At 48.7% G+C, this 18,480-nt stretch overlaps 1 protein-coding gene across 7 annotated transcripts in view; it reads left to right on the top strand.

The window, feature by feature from the left end:
- Git2 (GIT ArfGAP 2) overlaps nucleotides 1–18,166 on the top strand; it is a 48,403-nt gene extending 30,237 nt beyond the window's left edge. For 2 of the 7 annotated variants that reach the window (XM_059248846.1, XM_059248845.1), the window contains exons 13-20: nucleotides 2,290–2,432; nucleotides 4,043–4,192; nucleotides 8,668–8,916; nucleotides 10,808–10,897; nucleotides 14,088–14,170; nucleotides 14,700–14,888; nucleotides 16,595–16,658; nucleotides 17,350–18,166. In XM_059248846.1, coding sequence (XP_059104829.1) covers nucleotides 2,290–2,432; nucleotides 4,043–4,192; nucleotides 8,668–8,916; nucleotides 10,808–10,897; nucleotides 14,088–14,170; nucleotides 14,700–14,888; nucleotides 16,595–16,658; nucleotides 17,350–17,562 — 1,181 coding nt within the window. In that variant the 3' untranslated portion in view covers nucleotides 17,563–18,166. The remainder of the gene's footprint in view (nucleotides 1–2,289; nucleotides 2,433–4,042; nucleotides 4,193–8,667; nucleotides 8,917–10,807; nucleotides 10,898–14,087; nucleotides 14,171–14,699; nucleotides 14,889–16,594; nucleotides 16,659–17,349) is intronic. The other 5 variants (XM_059248850.1, XM_059248849.1, XM_059248847.1 and 2 more) reach the window with 4 other exon arrangements.
- Nucleotides 18,167–18,480: the final 314 nt, after the last annotated feature.

Genomic DNA, 18,480 nt, shown 5'->3' with positions numbered 1-18,480 from the left:
AGAAATGACGCTTTTTATTTTTGAGGCACTTAAACAAGATATTTGTACCATAAAAATTAAGGTTCCAGTCAGTATCACATTCCCCAAAGGCAGACAATAAACCGACAATAATTTGTGTTTCCTCTTGTTTGTTCAAGAATTTGGTTCTATTAATTCAACCAAGAATAAAGACTGGGAAGGTGCAGTAGATTGGTAAAGATGCAGTCTGGAGAGTCTGCATTAATTTGAAACCTCAAAAGAAGCCTCCTCTTAAAGAGAAATGATCAGATGTTTCATGTGTGTTGTATATAATATCAGACGTTAGAAACAGCTAAGTAATAAATTCTAGAGAAACAGTCACAAGAGGAGCACACAAACATTCCAGAAACACTTAGTGATGGAAAGTGAAATAGGACATTTTTAAAGGTTTGGTGTAGTCTCGATTTTGTAAGGGAAGTGTATTTCTAGAGACTGGACCGTATAAGAATATGCACATGGAATTGCTCCTCACCAGCAGATTCAATATTTGCCCAAAGGACATCCTTGGCTGAGGTAAGAGTCTGGTTCCTCCCTGCTTCTGTATTTCAGTCCTCATACTGTGGAAGTGCCTTTCATAGACTACTTCGTGACATGTTTGTAAACGTTCTCATACTTGTTGTTGGTGATTTCACTGCTTAAAAAAAAGATGGCTCCAAGCACAGTGGGGGGTCCCTGAGCCCGAGGAGGTGGAAGAGAGAGGTAGTGGAGGGTGTGTGTGGTAGCTTGAGCATCTTCCTGGCATGACTTGAAGTGCTGTTGGCCAACAACTGTGGTCAAGAATCCACGGTGTGTGTTACATCGGGAGTCCTTAGACAAGCATATAAAACAAGGCTGTGTGTTGATTGGCTCATGAAAATGCTGTGGCCAGTGGCTCTCAGGAACTGTAGTCCTCTGTCTCCTCTAAGAACCTCAGTGACAAGGTTTTAGAATATATTCACTGAGAATAACAAGACTGTGTGCATACATACACAGAGAGATGACTAGAGAGAAACAGGCCAGCGTATCAGAGAGACTGCGGTGGTCTCCACTGTCACCCATTAGTGTCTCCATCCTCTCTAGTCAGCCTTTGTCCCTCTGTGTTTTAAAGATTCATTTTAAAAATTAAAATAACACCTGTGCTTCTTAAGAAGCCAGAATTCACTTCCAGATGAAGCTACCTATAAAACAGCATTAGAAATTGGAGCATAACTTGAGTTGCCCCAAATAAATCACAAACTTAGGTGGTTTGTGAACTTTTATTCTAAATGCATCAGAGCCTGTAAGTCACTGCTGGTCTGTGGAATTGACAGGACTGATGATGTACACGTGTGTCACCTGGATTCAGATGACTCAGTGTTACTTGTTCCTCATCTGTAAGCACCTGGTTTCTAGGCTGTGCGCTTCCTGGGTGTTTGTTTTTGAGGCATGCTCTCTATGTAGATGAGGCTGGCCTCTAACCTCTAGGAATCACCTGCCTCTGCCTCCCTGGTGCTTCGATTAAAGGCGAGTGTCACCATGCCCAGGTACTTTCTGTTAACTGGCCACTCCCTATACGAATGTCACAAGTATCATCCAATTGCATCACTTCGCCTTATGTTCTCAGCTGTGACGCTGTGCTCCGTGTGTGCAAACCTGGGACTTAGCTCTCAGTCTGGCAGCCCCGGAGCTTGTCCAGCCACAGCGGGTGGACGAGCGGGTTTTTTTTTCTTCTCTCATACATTATATTCCCAACCGCAGATTCCGCTCCGCCCCCCCGCCCCCCCCCCCCCCCCCCGCCCCAGTCTCTCCCTGACTCTTCCGCTTTCCCCCAGATCTACCTCCATTCTGTTTCCCCTCAGAAAAGAGCAAGCCTCCCAGGGCCATCAACCAAACACGGCATAACAAGCCACAGTAGGACCAGGCACATACCATGTCATCTAGGCTGGACGAGGCAACCCAGTAGGAGGAAAAGGATCCTACAAGCAGGCAAAAGAGTCAGAGACAGCCCCCCAGTCCCGCTCCTACTGTTAGGAGTTCCACAAGAACACCAAGCTACTCAGCTGTAATGTATATGCAGAGGACCTAGGTCAGATCTCTACAGGCTTGGATCAGGGACTCTTGACCCTTACTGTGTAGCTGTCCATTTGGCTGCTTACTTTCTGTTAGCCCTCTGTGGGTAAGAATGTAATGTTATTATTTCTCTCATTTTCTTTCAGTCCTTTAAATGGGTAAACCAGAAAGTCATCCTAGTAGTTTTTTAGGAGGAAAGAATGGATTGTAAGTCTGAAATAGTTTTCCCACTTCTGTGAACAGAGAATGTGGAACTCATACTGAGAACCGTCAGTAACCAGCACAGCACTGAGAGCCAGGACAACGACCAGCCGGACTATGACAGTGTGGCCTCAGACGAAGACACGGACGTGGAGACCAGAGCGAGCAAGGCCAACCGGCAGAAGGTGAGAGGACACACGTAGACAGGACAGACGTGTGTCTCTTCAACTTCTTCTCCCACTGGGCCTGACTCTGAGTGGCACAGAGTTTGCCGAACATGAACAAGGCCCTGAGTTCAGTTCCCAGCACCACCAGAAAAAGCACACATACACATGCAAAAACAATAAAACTTGCCTGCAAAATTGCAAGGGTTAGCCCTTCAAAGGTGCTATGGATGAAACTGGGTTCCCTGCTACCTCAAGATAAGCAAAGATAAAAAAGTAAATGCTCTGAAAATAAGCAAATGAAAAGTCATCCCTGTTGGTGTCATGACTGTTTTGTGGGGCATGACCAGAAGCTTTTATGTGCTCAAATTTTTATCAGGTGGTTTTTCTGCATGCTCTTCTCTCAATGAGGCTCTTCTCCTTTCCCCAGAAGAGGTCACTGTTGGGGAAGTGCATGGTGACAGGAAAAGGTGCACCACATAGGTGGTGTGAGTCGTAAAGGACAGACAGGCTAGGAGGGGCAGAGACTGAGTACCAAGGGTGGAGGCTTGGACAGTTTAGGGATCTTAAGCAGAAAGAAAGTAGAGCAGGGTAGGCTGGGCAGAGAGGAGGACCAGCCTACAGGTCAGTCACACAGCACAGAGGTTGTGACACCACCTTGGAGGACTGAGGCCTAGAAGGCAGTGCAGAGCCCAGAAGCTTTAAGCTGGAAAGGGCTGACCACAGAGCTCCCTCAGGGCTTAGGCCAGAGGGGCCAGTGGGAGAGACTGAGACACTGTACTATGAACATGAGAGAAGGCCCCACCCACTGCAGGCTGGAGCCCCAGGACTGACCCCCAGAGGCACTCCACAGACACTAGAATACTGAACAAGAAGATAGGCTTGAAGCAGGGGGATGGACAGAGATGTGTTCAGCATTTGCTACCTCACATTGGCAGAAGGGACTGTCTGGACTACCCAGGTGCCAGTCCAGGCAGTGAAAGCCAAGGTCATTCCCAGACCCTTGAGCTAGACCCTCCACTGAAAGACTAGGTTCCCACTTTTCCTCCAAACATTGGCTCCCTCTAGCTGAGCTCTGCTGCTGGTTGGAAGCTTCTCCTCCGGACATTCTCACTGATGCCCCCCGCTCCTCAGACACTACTTAAAGATCACCCATCTCCTTAACATGCAGCCTGGTCCAGCTTTCTCCCTTCCCTGCTCCACTGTATCTGTCTCCACAGCACTAATCACCTCAGTCCTGCTGTGATTCCATGTTAGTCCTCCCTCTCACCTGCTGGGGCACACACACCATGGAAGCGGCAGTCTATTTTCTCTGCTGATACATCCCACTCACTGGAAATGGCTTGATGCTCAGGAAGTAGTATGGAATGAATGAATTCTTGAAAGAATGGGTTTTTAAATTAGCAAGTCAGGACAAACCTTAGACAGTCAGCGTCCGCATAGGCTTGCAGCTCCCTACCTGCTCCTGTAGGAAATTCTGCCTTTCAAAGTCAATAGTACTACAGGGCCTCTGCTTCTCATTTGGTTTAACTTTGCAGTTCAGCTGGCATGGCCAGAGATTGAGATTCTTTAGCTGTAGTCTTTAACATCATCATCTCAGATTGTGAACGTTTTCCCCAATTTATTTTTAGAGCCTAGATTCAGATTTGTCAGATGGACCAGTCACTGTGCAGGACTTTATGGAGGTCAGAAGCGCCCTAGTGGCTTCTGAGGCCACGATACAGCAGCTAATGAAGGTGAATAACAACTTGAGTGACGAGCTGAGAATTATGCAGAAAAAGGTAACATGTTCATAAATGCCAGGATGGTTGACTCACTGACCCCAGAGTAGAAGGGAGAACCCTAGTCACCATGAGTGTGCCAAGGGAAGGGAAACATTGACTATAGCAGACCTAGAGATCTGGGGCCAAGGAAAGCTGTCGTCTTCTTGGAAGCAGGATGTGTGTGGATGTTTGAAATGAAGTGTTTCTGATGAGAAATGCATCCAGAGGAGGACTAGGGACTGTAGCTCAGTGGTAGAGCATCTGCTAGCATGCATGAGGCCCTGGGTTCAGTTTTCATGTTTGCCTGGGGATGTAGTTCAGTGTGTGCTTCTAAATGCATCGTTTGCATCAAAAAATGCATCCAGAGTAAACTCTCCACTCAAGAAACCTAACCAACAGCCTAGTGCTTGTGTGAGGCAGCATAGCTTTGCCCTATCCTGGGCTTCCTGGGAGTCTGGAAGCTACTTCTTGGTGTGACACCACACCACACACACTCCAGTTACTGATTCTAAAGAAATGCAGAGAAAGAAGGTAAAGAATGTGCTTATCAGCATGGAGGTCTTATCACCTACCATGCAGGGTGCTTCCTCTGTTGGCACTGACTGACCGCTACCCTGCAGCCCTCCTCTCCCACATCTCAGTCCACACATTCCACCTACTAGCAAGGAGTGACAGCCCCTGTGGTCAGCACATTCCTAGCTAGTCCCCTAGAGCAGTGGTTCTCAACCTGTGGGTCACAACCCCCAAAGACCACTGGAAAATACTGGGAACTGCATGAGTGCATTCATCTGTAGGAGTGGTTGGTAGTAGGAAGCTGTGGGGCAGGGGGTGAGAGTGGGACATTGAGAAGCAACAAGTGCCACCCCCAGATTGTGGTTTTTGCACTCATTGGTTCTCTTGAGAAACAAGCTTTTTATGTACCCCAGAGACTGGTTTGTGTTTTTATGTTGTCATCAAGGAATGCTATTTCAGATTTAAAAACTTTTTAACTTTTTTTTTTTTTTTTTTTTTTTTTTTTTTGGTGTTTCAAGACAGGGTTTCTTTGTGTAGCTTTGGAGCCTGTCCTGGATCTCGCTCTGTAGACCAGGCTGGCCTCGAACTCACAGAGATCCACCTGGCTCTGCCTCCCGAGTGCTGGGATTAAAGGCTCCGCCACCACCATCCAGCTTCAGATTAAAAAACTTTTAAGGCCAGGTCACAAAGTGCACTTCCTAAAGGAAAGCCAGAGAATTGAGCTCTTGCTTGCTGGGATTCAGGTTGTGAGACCCTCAATGGGTGGTCCCATACCTGTACTGCAGAGGATGAGAATGCCTTAGATCATTCAGCCCCCACAGACCAGTGCTCGGTCCTGCCTCACAGCCCCATCTAGGCTAGTGCACAGCAGAGACCGACAGGCTGAGATCCCTTTGCTAGAACATCAAGACTTGCATTTCCTCCACCTTTTCTGAGACACAGGATGTAGTTTAATGTGTCATCACACAAGTCCTTTTCTTGGAGTGATGTCTTTGTTCTGAAACTTGCCTTTGTAGAGTACTCTGTCAGACATCACCTTTTTCCTATAGCTCTCCTCTTAGTGTCTGTAGAGTTCATCAGATGGTGCTGGGAGATGGCTCAGTGGGTAACACATTTGCCGGGAAAGGTGAGGACTGAAGTTCACACCCCCAGAATCCATGTAAGAAGCCAAGTTGGGCACAGTGGCCCACTTGCAATGGCCGGGCACCAGAAGCAGGATGGGTTCTCCAGAGCAAGCCACTAGCCAGGCTAGACCAAACAGTGAGACACCTTGTCTCCATATGTAAGGGAGAGATCGACTGAGGAAGGTACACACACATGCAAAAAAATAAGGAAAACTACAATTGGCTGGGGTGATGGCTCAGCGGGCAAAGGAACTCACTGCAGAAGCCTGACGGCCTGCATTCAAGTCCCAGCACCTGCATAGAGGCAGGAAAGGACTCCACAACGTTGTCCTCTGACCACCCCAATTCACATTTCACACCCATGCACAGAGTCATTTTTTGTTTTTATTTTAATTTCTAGAGGCAATCCATATCTCTGAAAGCAGGTGTCTTGAGTTTCTTTAGGAAATGTAGAGCAGAGATTGGGGAGGTGGCTTATGGGTAAGGCACTTGCCACCAAGCCTAATGACTTACGTTCAGTCACCCGAACACACAGTGGAAGGAAGGACCCAATACCCCAATATCCGCATATGTGCCATGGTGTGCACTCACCTAGGCGCATACATGTATACACAAAGAAAGAAATAGAAATTTTAAAAAGGAAATGTTGAGCAGGGCCATTGTCCATTGATTATCTTTTCAATTCTTATACTTTTGGTTTCTGAAACTATTGAATTATCTGTAACTTTTTATTTCCTGCCATATTTTTTCCAAACAGTGTAGCTTTTGTTTTTTGTGTTTTGTTTCTCCAGACAGGATTTCATTGTGTTGTGTAGCTCTGGCTGTCCTGGAGCTTACTCTGTAGACCAGGCTGGCCTTGAATTCACCGAGATCCTCCTGCCTCCATGTGTTGGGATTAAAGGCATGTGCCACCACTGCCTGGCTGCCTGGTTCTTATAAACATCGTTAAAGTTTATCTAAGGGCATCTTCTTTGTAAATACAGAGTAAATTTTTTTTTAAGTTGACACAGCCTTGTAATCCCAGGCACTTCAGAGGCTAAGGCAGGAGAATCACAAGTTCAGAGACTTCTTGGGTTAAGAACTAGTTCAGACCAACCTGAGTAACTTGTATTCTGTCTCAGCATGCCAGGGTCACGGCTCTGGTAGACCATGTGCCTCTGTGCTTGAGGCCCTGGATTAAATCCCGTGTGAGGGGCTGGGGCAGTTGAAACCAAGAACTTGTTCTCATCTCAGAAGACAGTTAGCAAGACCCAGACTGGACATTTCAGAGGCAGCAACAGTGTTGAGAGAGTTTCTGATTTCACAGCCTAGTCTGAGATGCCACGGTGGGCTTTTAATGTAGACAGACACCTGAGTATGGCACTCGGGGACGTAATCCCTTACGCTCTTCACTCTTTGGACTGTGGCCATTTCACTGAGGCCACCCAGTTCCCCGTTCATAATCCTGACAGGCCAATCACACTTGTCTGTGTTCTGGAATGCAAGGATTGCTGGAGGCGCTCCTTGAAGAAGAGGTTGCAGATATAGGCAAGGAAGCCATGCTTCTGTGGAAGTGTGGCTCTGCTGATGTAAAGACTTGGGGCTTGTTTACATAGCAAAGGATGTATTGATTTTATTTCAAAGCTAGATATAGTTTTTAATAGAATTGGCAAAGTAGTATGATTTATGTCTGATCTTTCACATTTAACAGTTGCTTGGAAACGATGCTAATTAATGAAGAGGACCGGCCACTATTGGTGTATTTTGCACAGATGTGTGCTTTCTAAATAAGAATTGAAAGTTAACTCCTAATACTGCATGAGCTTGTATTGGAAAGCAAGGCTCTCCCGGTGCAGACACAGTTGCTTATGGACTTAAACCTTGTCGATGGAGGGCAGTTTGGTCAGAGCGTGCATTCTTCAAAGAGTAGGCAGTTGATACAGTGTCGGGAAGTTGCCATACAGAGGGGAAGCACCAAAGAGCATGGATACGGTTACTTGTATTTAAGTCACCAGCCCCACAATTCCTTGTTGCTCTCTTCACCTTGAAGCACCCTAGATGTGAACATGGAGAGTACTCAGGGCCTCAGTACCTCAGGTGTCAGTGTCTGACCAAAGCCAGGTGCCACCAGGCAGGCTAGCTCCTTTAGAGCCACATCGTCACTGACGGCATGGTTTTTGAGTGACAGAGCCAATGAGAGGAAGGTCGGATGCACCAGCCCTGGCAGAGGACTGGTCACCAGGAGAAGCACATGTGCCCCGTGGAATGCCTTCATGTGAAGATGCTAATGTAGTCCAATAGGTTGCCAGTTTTCTGTGATACGGGAATTTAGTGAACTCACCATGGTTTGGTTCCCTCATACTCTTAAAGACATGCTTGAAAGTGCTTGGAATATCAAGAGTGCCGTGCAATAAAAAATTTTTATCCCAGTTTTTCTTGTTGGGTCTTTAGAAAGCAGTAGGCACTGGGGTTTTTCCTGAGCTGAACCTCACTCTGTTTCCTGCTTTGCACAGCAACTCTGGTTTCTCTGTGCTGCTTCCGTGGTGTCTCCCGTCACTTCTCCTGTTTGCAAATGCTCAGGGATCATGTAAAAAGAATCTAGTTAACGCTCTGAACCGCTTCCTTGAAACAGAGTACAGCTTGTCTGCAGATGTTTCTGGCCCCACCACAACAACTTTTTAGGTGGTTAGACTTGAGTTTCTCGTGAGCCTGTGTGACAGAAAAGTGGGTTATTCCAGAGGGAGAGTTATGGCTTCCACTTGCAGCCCCGCTAGCTTTACTGTTCGCGTGAGGCCGGTACTGTGCTCATGTATTTGATGTTTGCTTCGTCTGCTTACTGTGCGAAAACACAGGCCCACTGCCTGACATTTCTTTCAGCTTCAAACACTCCAGAGTGAGAATTCAAGCCTCAGGAAGCAGGCCACAACCAATGTCTGTCAGGTGCAGACTGGCCCTGACTACCCAGACACTTCCAGCCACTCGTCCTTAAAGCGCCGGCCGTCGGCCCGGGGCAGTAGGCCCATGTCCATGTATGAGACTGGATCAGGTCAGAAACCATACCTCCCACTGGGGGAAGCGAACCGCCCTGAGGAGAGCAGGACGAGACTTCAGCCCTTCCCTGTTCATGTAAGTAGCACTGCTGTGTGTCTGTCCCTACTGTGTGCTCTGACTTCGTGCTCCTCTTCTGACCATGTGATCTCTGGGCTCTGAGAAGTGCCGTGGGTTTGCTGAGTGGACATGACTACAAGTGCTCCCAGTGTGCCCATGGGCGCACGGGCTTGTGGGCTGAAGTGTTTGGGCCAGGTTGGGCATTCTGGCATTCAGTTCCTCTCTTTCTGTGATGTGTTTCCCAGACAGCTTCTGTTGCCAATTTTTGTGTAAAGCATCCCTCCTGATTCCACAAACAAAAGCCAATTGTAAAGGTCCCCAGCCGAAGTGTCTTTGTCTTCAAAATAGGCAGAGATTGGGGCTGGAGGCATAGTTCAATGGTTAGAGCACTGGCTGCTCTTGCAGAGGACCTGGGTTCATGTCCTACACCCCCAAAGGCAGCTCACAACTGTCTGCAACTCCCCGTTCAGGGGATTTGACACCCTCTTCTGGCCTCCAAGGGCACTGCATGCACATGCCACACAGACATGCCGGCAGAACACTCCTAAGTAAGATGATCTTTAGAAACACAGCAAAGTAGGCAGAGGCATGCCCCCTCTATGAACTGTAGCATGTAGGACCAAAGATGCTCTTTGGGGCCCTGTGACCTGACGCACGGAGCTGAGACTCTGGGCTTCAGCACCCTGTTTACTGACCTCAGCATAGCTATGGCTCGGTCATTTCATAAAGACACAGTCTAAGCAGCAATGAAAGCAGCACTCAGGAAGCTGAAGCAGGGGGATTTCCTGGACTATATGAAGAGAGCTTATCTTTAAAAAAATAAAAAAAGATGTAAGTAATAGAAACTGCCATCTACCCCACAAGTGTCAGTTCTGAAGACTGCTCTGTGGCAGGCTCTCAGGATCTTTGCAGTGACTCACAAATTGGTATGCAAGTTTTCAAACATTAAAATGCTCTTTCTTCGGGATTGGTTTATTATGAAGTTGTCTGTTTTCACAGAATGCCATGAGCATACACTGCCTTCAGAGTGTCATAGTTGTTCTTCTGAGTCTAAATTATTTCTTCAAAGTAAATAGAGAGTTTCAATAAAATCCTTAGGGTAATGCAAAGTAAATGGTAAGATCTAATAAACTAGCCAGGTGGTGGTGGTGCACACCTTTAATCCCTGCACTCAGGAGGCAGAGGCAGGCAGATCTCCGTGAGTTCGAGGCCAGCCTAGTCTACAGAGCAAGATCCAGGACAATTACTCAGAGAAATCCTGTCTTGAAATACAAGAAGAAGAAAAAATCTGATAAATTAAACTGATTTTAATTTTGTCAGCTTTAGAGTGGTAAAGCTGAAGTATTGTATGTAACCAGGAGTCCATTTCTCAACTTCTCTTTATTTGGTTTAATGCTTGAAGACAATATATTTGCCTTTGATCGAAGTGAAAAAGAATCTAATTTTTATATAACTGAAAACAAAACTTAGGAAAACCCACCTTGGTAACTTACACAGTGTACTTGATTTTAGAGGAAATTAGGGTGCACGGCTGTCGTGTTGCCCCGTGTCTGTAGTGCTGAAGACTGGCGTGCTGGTGTGCACCAGTTCTGTCATCATCCACAGCACTTACGTCACATTGCCCCTCTTCATTGGAGAGCAAGCGTGGTTCACTGCAGGCTGTGCATTAACAGTAAGCGCTGCCACTTTTGACCGTATGCCAAGCATAGCTGTGATGGCTGTGCTATCTTTTCCCTCCAGCAGAAGTGGCCTCTTAGTGGAGAGTGGTTTCCAGCAGGCACTGAGCCTCTCAGGAGCTGTCACAGCTGTCACTGAGCTCATGGGACTATTGTATGATGAGCTGCAGGGTGGGAGGTGGGCCTTGGTTTATTTTGTATTTTCCCAAGCTTGTTTCTCTCTCCACTTCCAGATCGGGAGGAGTGCACTTGTGACCTCCTCTTCGTCTCTGCCTTCCTTCCCCTCCACACTTTCCTGGTCCAGGGACGAAAGCGCCCGAAGGGTTAAGTACACTCTGAATGGTCTGCCCTGGAGGAGGGGCAGTGCTCCTGGGCGCTTTGTGCTTGGGCGCTGGCCCTCCTGTTCCTGCCCCTTGCTAACTGCCCTCTGTCCTGCATGAAACGGCAGCAGCGGCGCTTTGCTCCTGGTTTCTCACGGCAGCAGCCACATGCACATCTGTCCTAGAGGTCCAGCCTCCCTTCTGTGTAACTCCACATCGCTCCTTTCACCTGTCTAACCAAAGTCACAGATCAGCCTGTAGCACTCACTCTAAGCATACTGTCTTCTTAAACAAACAGAACATTTAGCTGGCTGCTGGTTAACTATAACAGGGCAAATATAAGTTTTTGGAGCTGCAGTTATTTAAAGTGTTGTGTTTGGGTTAGCACGAAAGTGTCCTGACTTACTCTATGCTGGCACCATCGTGTCTGACAAACCCAGCCCTCAGTGGTGCTGTCACGCTTGTGCAGAGGTGAGGTGGCCGTAGGCTTAAACTGTCTGCTTGTACTGATTGACCAGACCCTTGTGCTGGTGTGTGCCTCACCCTCTGAAGAGTAACATGGTCAAGCCCCTCTAGAGGGTCGCCTCCCCCACACGCACCTTTAAGAAAGGCAGCTGAAGGGTGCAAAGGAGCTAAGTGTTCTGGTCCCTGTTCCCAGAGGACCGCCATGTAGAAAGGAGAATGCTTTCGCATGTGCAGAGAGCATGATGACTTCCTCAGTTCTAGCTCAGTCTGTCTGGAGCAAGGGTGAGAAGAGGGAAGAGAACTGGAGGCAAGAGAGCACCTCCCCCAGCAAGGCTTTGTGGGTCCCCTCCACCCCTCAGAGTGATGGGGACCCCATCTGCTGCCAGGGTCACGTGGCTAGCCAGGTCTGAGTTTCCTTTTGAAGTGGTGACGTCCAAAGAAGTCTTGCTGTTTGGTACTTGCAGTCTTTTGAGGAGTCCTGACGGCCTACTTAGTGGTTTGTTCCAATCCAGCGAGAACAGCAAAATAATAAGGAAATCCCCCCATTTTGTTCATAATTTTGTTAATGAGAGCCAAGTAGGCCCTCCTTACCCACCATAAAATTTTGTAGTTTTTAAAATGTATGGCGTTTTTGTAGCCTCAAAAAAGACCAGTTGCTGAAATGGTTTTGTGCAGTGATGAGTGAAGTCATTCAGGCCCATCCGAGCTCCTGGCAGCTTTGTCGTAGGTTAGGTTTCTGTGGTCTGTCTGTGCAGAGAAAATGGCAAGTTGTTAAAGAGCTGAAGAAACAGCAGCTATAAGGTAACTTTTCTATTAACAGCTTTGAGAGCAGCACTTAACAGCCCTGGCTCTGCATGTTCACAATAATTTTCATAAACTTAAATGCTGGCTACATTGAAATCCTGTATGCTTTTTTGACGACGGAGGAGGACTCAGTGCGTAAGTAATTGACCCTGGGTGATTGTCCTCTGCACTGGAGGAGCACTTCCTGAGCACTGGGAGTGGGTGTGTGGCTCACTCTTCAGAGGTTTCACACAGAGCTTGGCACTTTGGATCACTGTGGGTAATGTATTCCATTTCTGACTGTCGTCTTGACATCAGGGGAAGCAGAATCATCTGCTGTAGAGACAAGGGATTGCAGGAGACAGGAGGATTACAATTTTAAGACAGACCTGGCTACATAGCAGGGCTCTGTCTCAACATCCAAAATATAAGGTGTGGAAGATATTAGTCCTGTCTTCCAGATTTTTGCTCCCATGGGAGCAGCTCTGAATGGACTGTCCAGCTTCGTGTGTGTGCATGTGTTTGTGTGTGTGCATATTTGTTTGAAATAAAAAAAAAAAAAAGATTAGCCAGACATTCCCTGTAAAAGGTAAGAAAGGTCTTAGAAAGGTGTGGTTCTGAGATCAGACCCACAAGGTTCCGCTCTCACCGCCCTGCACTGAATATGGCGCCCTCTGTCTTCTCGGGGCCTCTAGTGTCGGTAACCCACTGATTTGAGCCGCAGTGAGCAGGCGCTCAAGAGTTTAACCTTAATCTCACAAGGTTCCAAGCCAACACCTGGTCATTTATTTACCAGATGAGTGGGAGCGGGTAAGAAAGTCGGTATTAGGAGGCCAGCCCTAGTGTCTTCTTAGAGGGGGAGAGGAAGTCCAGGAGGAAATGTGGAGGACTTCAGCAGACAGACAGACAGAGTGTGGTGGGACTGAGGAGACGCCCCCCTTGGAGCTGGCCAGACCACAGACCTTAGGCAGACTTCCTCAGTCAGCTTCCTCTGGCAGCCATTCTTCTGGAGGAGGCTGCACCGTCTCCTGTGTCTAAGCAAAGCCTTCACAGCGGCGGCCTTTACCACACTGTCCCGCCGCACCGGTTAAGTCCCTGTCGTGTGTGGCTGGAAACAGGCAATCAGTAATGGTGTAGATTTTGCATCGACGTACGCTCATTTCTAGATAAGGGATTGTCACACAGTAAGATGAGCGCCGAGAGATGGTTTCTCCACACGCTCCAGACCAGACTCCTCCAGAGGATGTGGTCCTTGCCACATCTTGTCACACTGAGAGGCCCTGCCTTTAATGGCACTGCCTTTCCCTTGCAATGTTTTTAGGCTTTCCCACTTTGAATCTACAGCTCATTTTGAACCTCCATAGTTAGATCGAATCTTTGCATCTTCAGAGGTAAATATTTAGAGAAACAAGTGGTGTGGAACTAAGAGTCATACTGGGCTAAGCCATTTGGTTCACAGGCAGCATGTGGCTTTCTCAAAGAGGGCTCATAGGAACCATCCCTGAAGGCAGTTCTTAGCAGCAGTCACCCAGACTTCCCAAGCATGTAGTAATGTGGGGATCTGCAGAAGGCTTGAGCCCCGGCTCTTGGCTCCTCTACGGACTCTGCCTGAGGGTGAGCAGCTAGCTCTTGGTCCTTCTTCCCATCTGGTGTTAAACGGATGGCTTACAGTCAGCTGACATGGGCCGCTGTGTTTGTTATTAACTGCATCTCGTTCCCTCCACTGAGAACTAAATGAGAGGCTTGCGTGTGTGCCCTTGTCAGTGTGTGTCTGTTCAGGAGTGGACCCGGTGTTCACTCACCTTCACTGCGTTCCCACTAAAGGGCTGCTTCCTGACCCACATGAGCTCTGGGTGTGAAGGTAACCCAGCCTGGCAGGCGTGCCTCCCTGGGAAGACTGAGGAAGGATGGGATGCTCAAAACTAACGGGCCCGTCTCTTTGCAGGCATCCAGGCTGGAGAAGCAGAACAGCACCCCAGAGAGCGACTACGACAACACCCCCTATGACACTGAGCCAGATGACACAGTGTATGTGCAGGAGGGAGCTGGGGACAGTCGGGCGGGCGGGACCGTCGGGGCTGTGAGCACAGACGCGGGAGCCTGGGCCGCCTTCACCCCTTTCCTGCAGACCGTCAGGGTCTTAAGCTGCTTGAGTGTCCTGGTGTCATAGGCTGTGTGTCTTCTGTACTCACATCACCACCTCAGTGCCGGCCATTTGCCCCTGTACCAGCCTGCTGCAGGGCTGCAGTGTCTGCAGTGGACGGCAGTGCCGCATGCCAAGCTGATAGGAGCTAGAGGCTGAGTGTTTGTCAAGGAGTCGGCAGCCTGGGGATGGCTGTTTGCTGCTGCCCCTCCCCATCTGTTTTCCTCAGTCTCTCTCCTTCACCCTGTCTCCAGCAGCCCTAACTCCAGCCGGGACAAAGTGAAAGGCGGAGTGTGGCTGTAGGTGCCGGTGACAGGCAGGGCTGGCTGTGGGTCTCCTGTTAGGCGGGAGAAGGGAACCACAGAAACAGCTCGTGAGCGCTCCTCGGGCTTAGCCGTTCTTCACTGTCCACAGGTCAAACCGGAAAGGACGGCAGAGGAGTATGGTGTGGCCAGGTGACAGCTCACTGCCAGACACAGCAGAGCTCCACTTGGTCCCCAGCTCCACGCTCCCCAGCACAGAAGATGTCATCCGGAAGACTGAGCAGATCACCAAAAACATCCAGGAGCTCCTGAGAGCAGCCCAGGAGAACAAACATGACAGGTACGAGCTGCAGCCATGCTGGGAGTGCGCACCTGTGCCAGCGGGGGTGGGGTGTGCTCTGAGTGTGCACCTGTGCCAGCGGGGGTGGGTATGCTCTGAGTGTGCACCTGTGCCAGCGGGGGTGGGTATGCTCTGAGTGTGCACCTGTGCCAGCGGGGGCGGGGTGTGCTCTGAGTGTGCACCTGTGCCAGCGGGGGCGGGGTGTGCTCTGAGTGTGCACCTGTGCCAGCGGGGGCTGCTTGAGTTCCGCTCTGACTTCAGGGTGGATGGAAACTTAAACACGATGTGTGTGGCTTGAGTTTGGGGTTTTTAGTGTGGAGGTTTTTGTTTTCATCACGTTACAAAGTCATCTAGAATAAATATATCTAGAAATAAAACTGCAGTGTCCTGGGGACAGCACAGGGGAGGAGACCACCTCACAGTTCGAAGGCCCCTGCTGCTCTAGAGTCAGTCCCCTTGGAGACTAGGCTTCCAGACAGGAGGTGTCCTGAGGGGAGGCTGCTCTTGACCTCTCTGGCTCCCTTGTGTGTGTGACACACACACACACACACACACACACACACACACACGCACACGCGTGCACACACACACATGCAGAGTAATATAAAATTAGAAATAGAGATGGCTTTTGATAGTCTTTACTCAGAAGTCAGTTTTATGGTTTTAAAAAAAACAAGGAAAGACTGTTACTTGCTTACGGCTTTGAGTCTGTGGTGATTAGGAACACCTTCATCAGGCTAAACCTACAGCAGCCTGGGCAGTGTTTCTTTGCAGAAAATACCTCCCAGCATTCTTTCCGGGTGCCCATGTCCCTCCCAGGCAGCGAGGAAGTCCTGCACACATAGCCAAGGCTTAGTGGCAGTGTTGCATTAAGAACTGTCACTCAGTACCCCATCAGCTTGTGTTAGAGCACATAGTCCCTCCCCAGGCTGCAGACCTGACATGGTGTGCTGTAGTAAATCCCCTGCGCTCTGTCAGGGTGCCTCAGATGAGACTCCTGCTCAAAGCCGGGGTCTTGGTCCTTCCCTTTCTCTTTTTTGGTTTTTCGAGACAGGGTTTCTCTGTGTAGCTTTGCGCCTTTCCTGGAACTCACAGAGATCCTCCTGGCTCTGCCTCCCAAGTGCTGGGATTAAAGGCGTGCGCCACCACCGCCCGGCGGTTCTCCCCTTTCTCATTACGAGTCAGCTCGCCATGCCTGCGTGGAGGGAGGCTGTTTACAGATGACAGTGTGAAGCTGTTATCTCCTTGCTCTCGGAGCAGCTGAAGGAGAGGAGCTGTGTGCCTTCCATGGCCAAGCAGCACATGGTGAGGTGGAGGCACTGGTGGAATTGGAGGGATTTTTTTTTTTTTTTTTATCAGTCTTTCTGCTTCACCTTTGTGGAACTTGGCACGGGACCGTTGCTCCTCCTCCTAGAAACCTGGAAGGTAGATAGGAGAAGTAAGCGAGCAGGCTGAGCACGTGGTTGTCTTCATCTCTGTGGCCCAGAGCACACAGTGCACATTCCAGGCCTGGAGACTGTTATGGGGTGAAGGTGTGTTCCTGAAAGGAGGGGAACCTGCTCTGTAGCTGTGTGTCTGCCGTCAGGTGTGCACACAGCCTCAGCCCTGCATTAACAGAGTGGAAATGGAACCTGTCTGGCCGCTGAGCACTCGTTACCTCTAAGTCATTTGAGCTGCTTCTTAACGACCTCTTCAATATCTTACAGCTATATTCCCTGCTCAGAGAGAATACATGTCGCTGTTACTGAGATGGCAGCCTTGTTCCCCAAAGTAAGTCACTCCCTACCAGCTCTCTTTGACTGAGTTTCTCCACATTGCTTCCTGACCTTATATACTGTCTTTGGTGAGGAGTGGGGTGCTGGGATGGAGCCTAGGACCCTGCGTGTACTAGGCCCACTCTGCTGTAGCGCTGTCAGTAACCCATGACCTTTCTCTTACATTTTTGTAGCACATAGCTCTTAAGTACATCGCCTTGTAGGACTTTGAGATGTTCTTACTATGCACAAATATCCGTTTTAGTGAGACGTGGATATGTAAGTCAGGTGCTGCAAAGGCAAAGCAATAGAATAAAGTTTAGGATATATTACCTATAAGATTATTTTCAAATACCTTAAAACAGCACATACTGCCGGGCGGTGGTGGCGCACGCCTTTAATCCCAGCACTCGGGAGGCAGAGCCAGGCGGATCTCTGTGAGTTCGAGGTTACCAAGTGAGTTCCAGGAAAGGCGCAAAGCTACACAGAGAAACCCTGTCTCGAAAAACCAAAACAAAAAACAAAAAAAAAAAACAGCACATACTACTAAAATTCTTCTCAAATGTAAGCATTTCCTCACTGTTTAGGCCCTTGTTGGCGAAGCTGGTAACGTTTAAACACAACTCCAGGTGCTCTCGGGCAGCTTACTCCTTGCTGCTGGGGTCCACCCTGCAGCCCACAGCCTACCGCTGTCCTCTTCATTTTAGAAACCCAAGTCTGACACGGTGAGGACTTCCCTCCGGTTACTGACGTCCAGTGCCTACCGGCTCCAGTCGGAGTGCAGAAAGGCCCTCCCGGGAGACGCGAGCTTGCCCACAGATGTGCAGTTGGTCACTCAGCAGGTCATCCAGTGTGCCTATGACATCGCCAAGGCCGCCAAACAGCTGGTCACAATCACCACCAAAGAGAACAACAACTGAGCTGTGAGGCGGGCCCTGTTTTCTAGGCTTCTGGAAGTCCAGCTTCGGTGTAGACCTGAACTCCTCAGATTTTTACAGAAACGTTAATGATGATTTGAAACTTTTTAAAGAAAACTCAGTATTATTTTTGCATGTTTTCTAACAGACTTCTGACTGTAACTTACCGTTGCCTTATCTGTGCCTGTTTGCAGCTTCCTTCCTGTTGTGTTGTCACCAGGTGCTTAGATCATGACCAGATGTGTTTCAAGTCTCTGTTCAGAGTTTGCTAAAACTCTCTCATCCCTTAAAACTCTCTACCCATGGCTGAAACTATAACTGATATTTTTAGTAAAACCTTTTCTTAAGAGAGTTGGATTTTTTAAAAATGACTTCTCTGTTCCTTCCAAGCATCGTGCAATAAGTAGATTGTCTATCCTGCCGTAGACTCTCAGAGCTCGGGGTATCTCCAGGCGTGTGTGGAGAGCAGGGTCCTTGCCTCTTCTAAAGAGAGCGCATCTCTTGGGAGAGACAAGGAAATGACCCACATCTAACTTTTGTATCATGTTAAGTGTGTGTTATTTAATATTTTTATCTTGATTTTCTGTCTATAAAGATTTTACCATCATGCTGAAGTCTCCGTAGTGTCCAAATAGTAGTTACGAATCCTCCTCTACGTCAGGTTCCAGTTGGCCACATTCAGAGCAGGAGCGGCACCCATTGTCAGGGACCTACCTTCCCCCCAGCCTGACAGTTGACTCAGAACTTCCTGCAAAGAGAACCGCGGGTCTTGCCCTGGGCAGACACCACGGTGCCCTTCATTCTGTGACCCCTCACAGCTTCACATGACTCCTGCTCTGGAAGGGTTTCTTCCCAGGTAAGACGTAACGGTCTCGGTTTCTTCCTTCACCTCACTGCTACTTAGAGATTAGGAAGTTCTCA

The sequence above is a fragment of the Peromyscus eremicus genome, chromosome 23 (genome assembly GCF_949786415.1).
Source record: "Peromyscus eremicus chromosome 23, PerEre_H2_v1, whole genome shotgun sequence".
Taxonomy (NCBI): Eukaryota; Metazoa; Chordata; class Mammalia; order Rodentia; family Cricetidae; genus Peromyscus; species Peromyscus eremicus.
The sequence above is the reverse complement of the archived record's forward strand: the minus strand, read 5'-3'. Positions and strand labels throughout refer to the sequence as shown.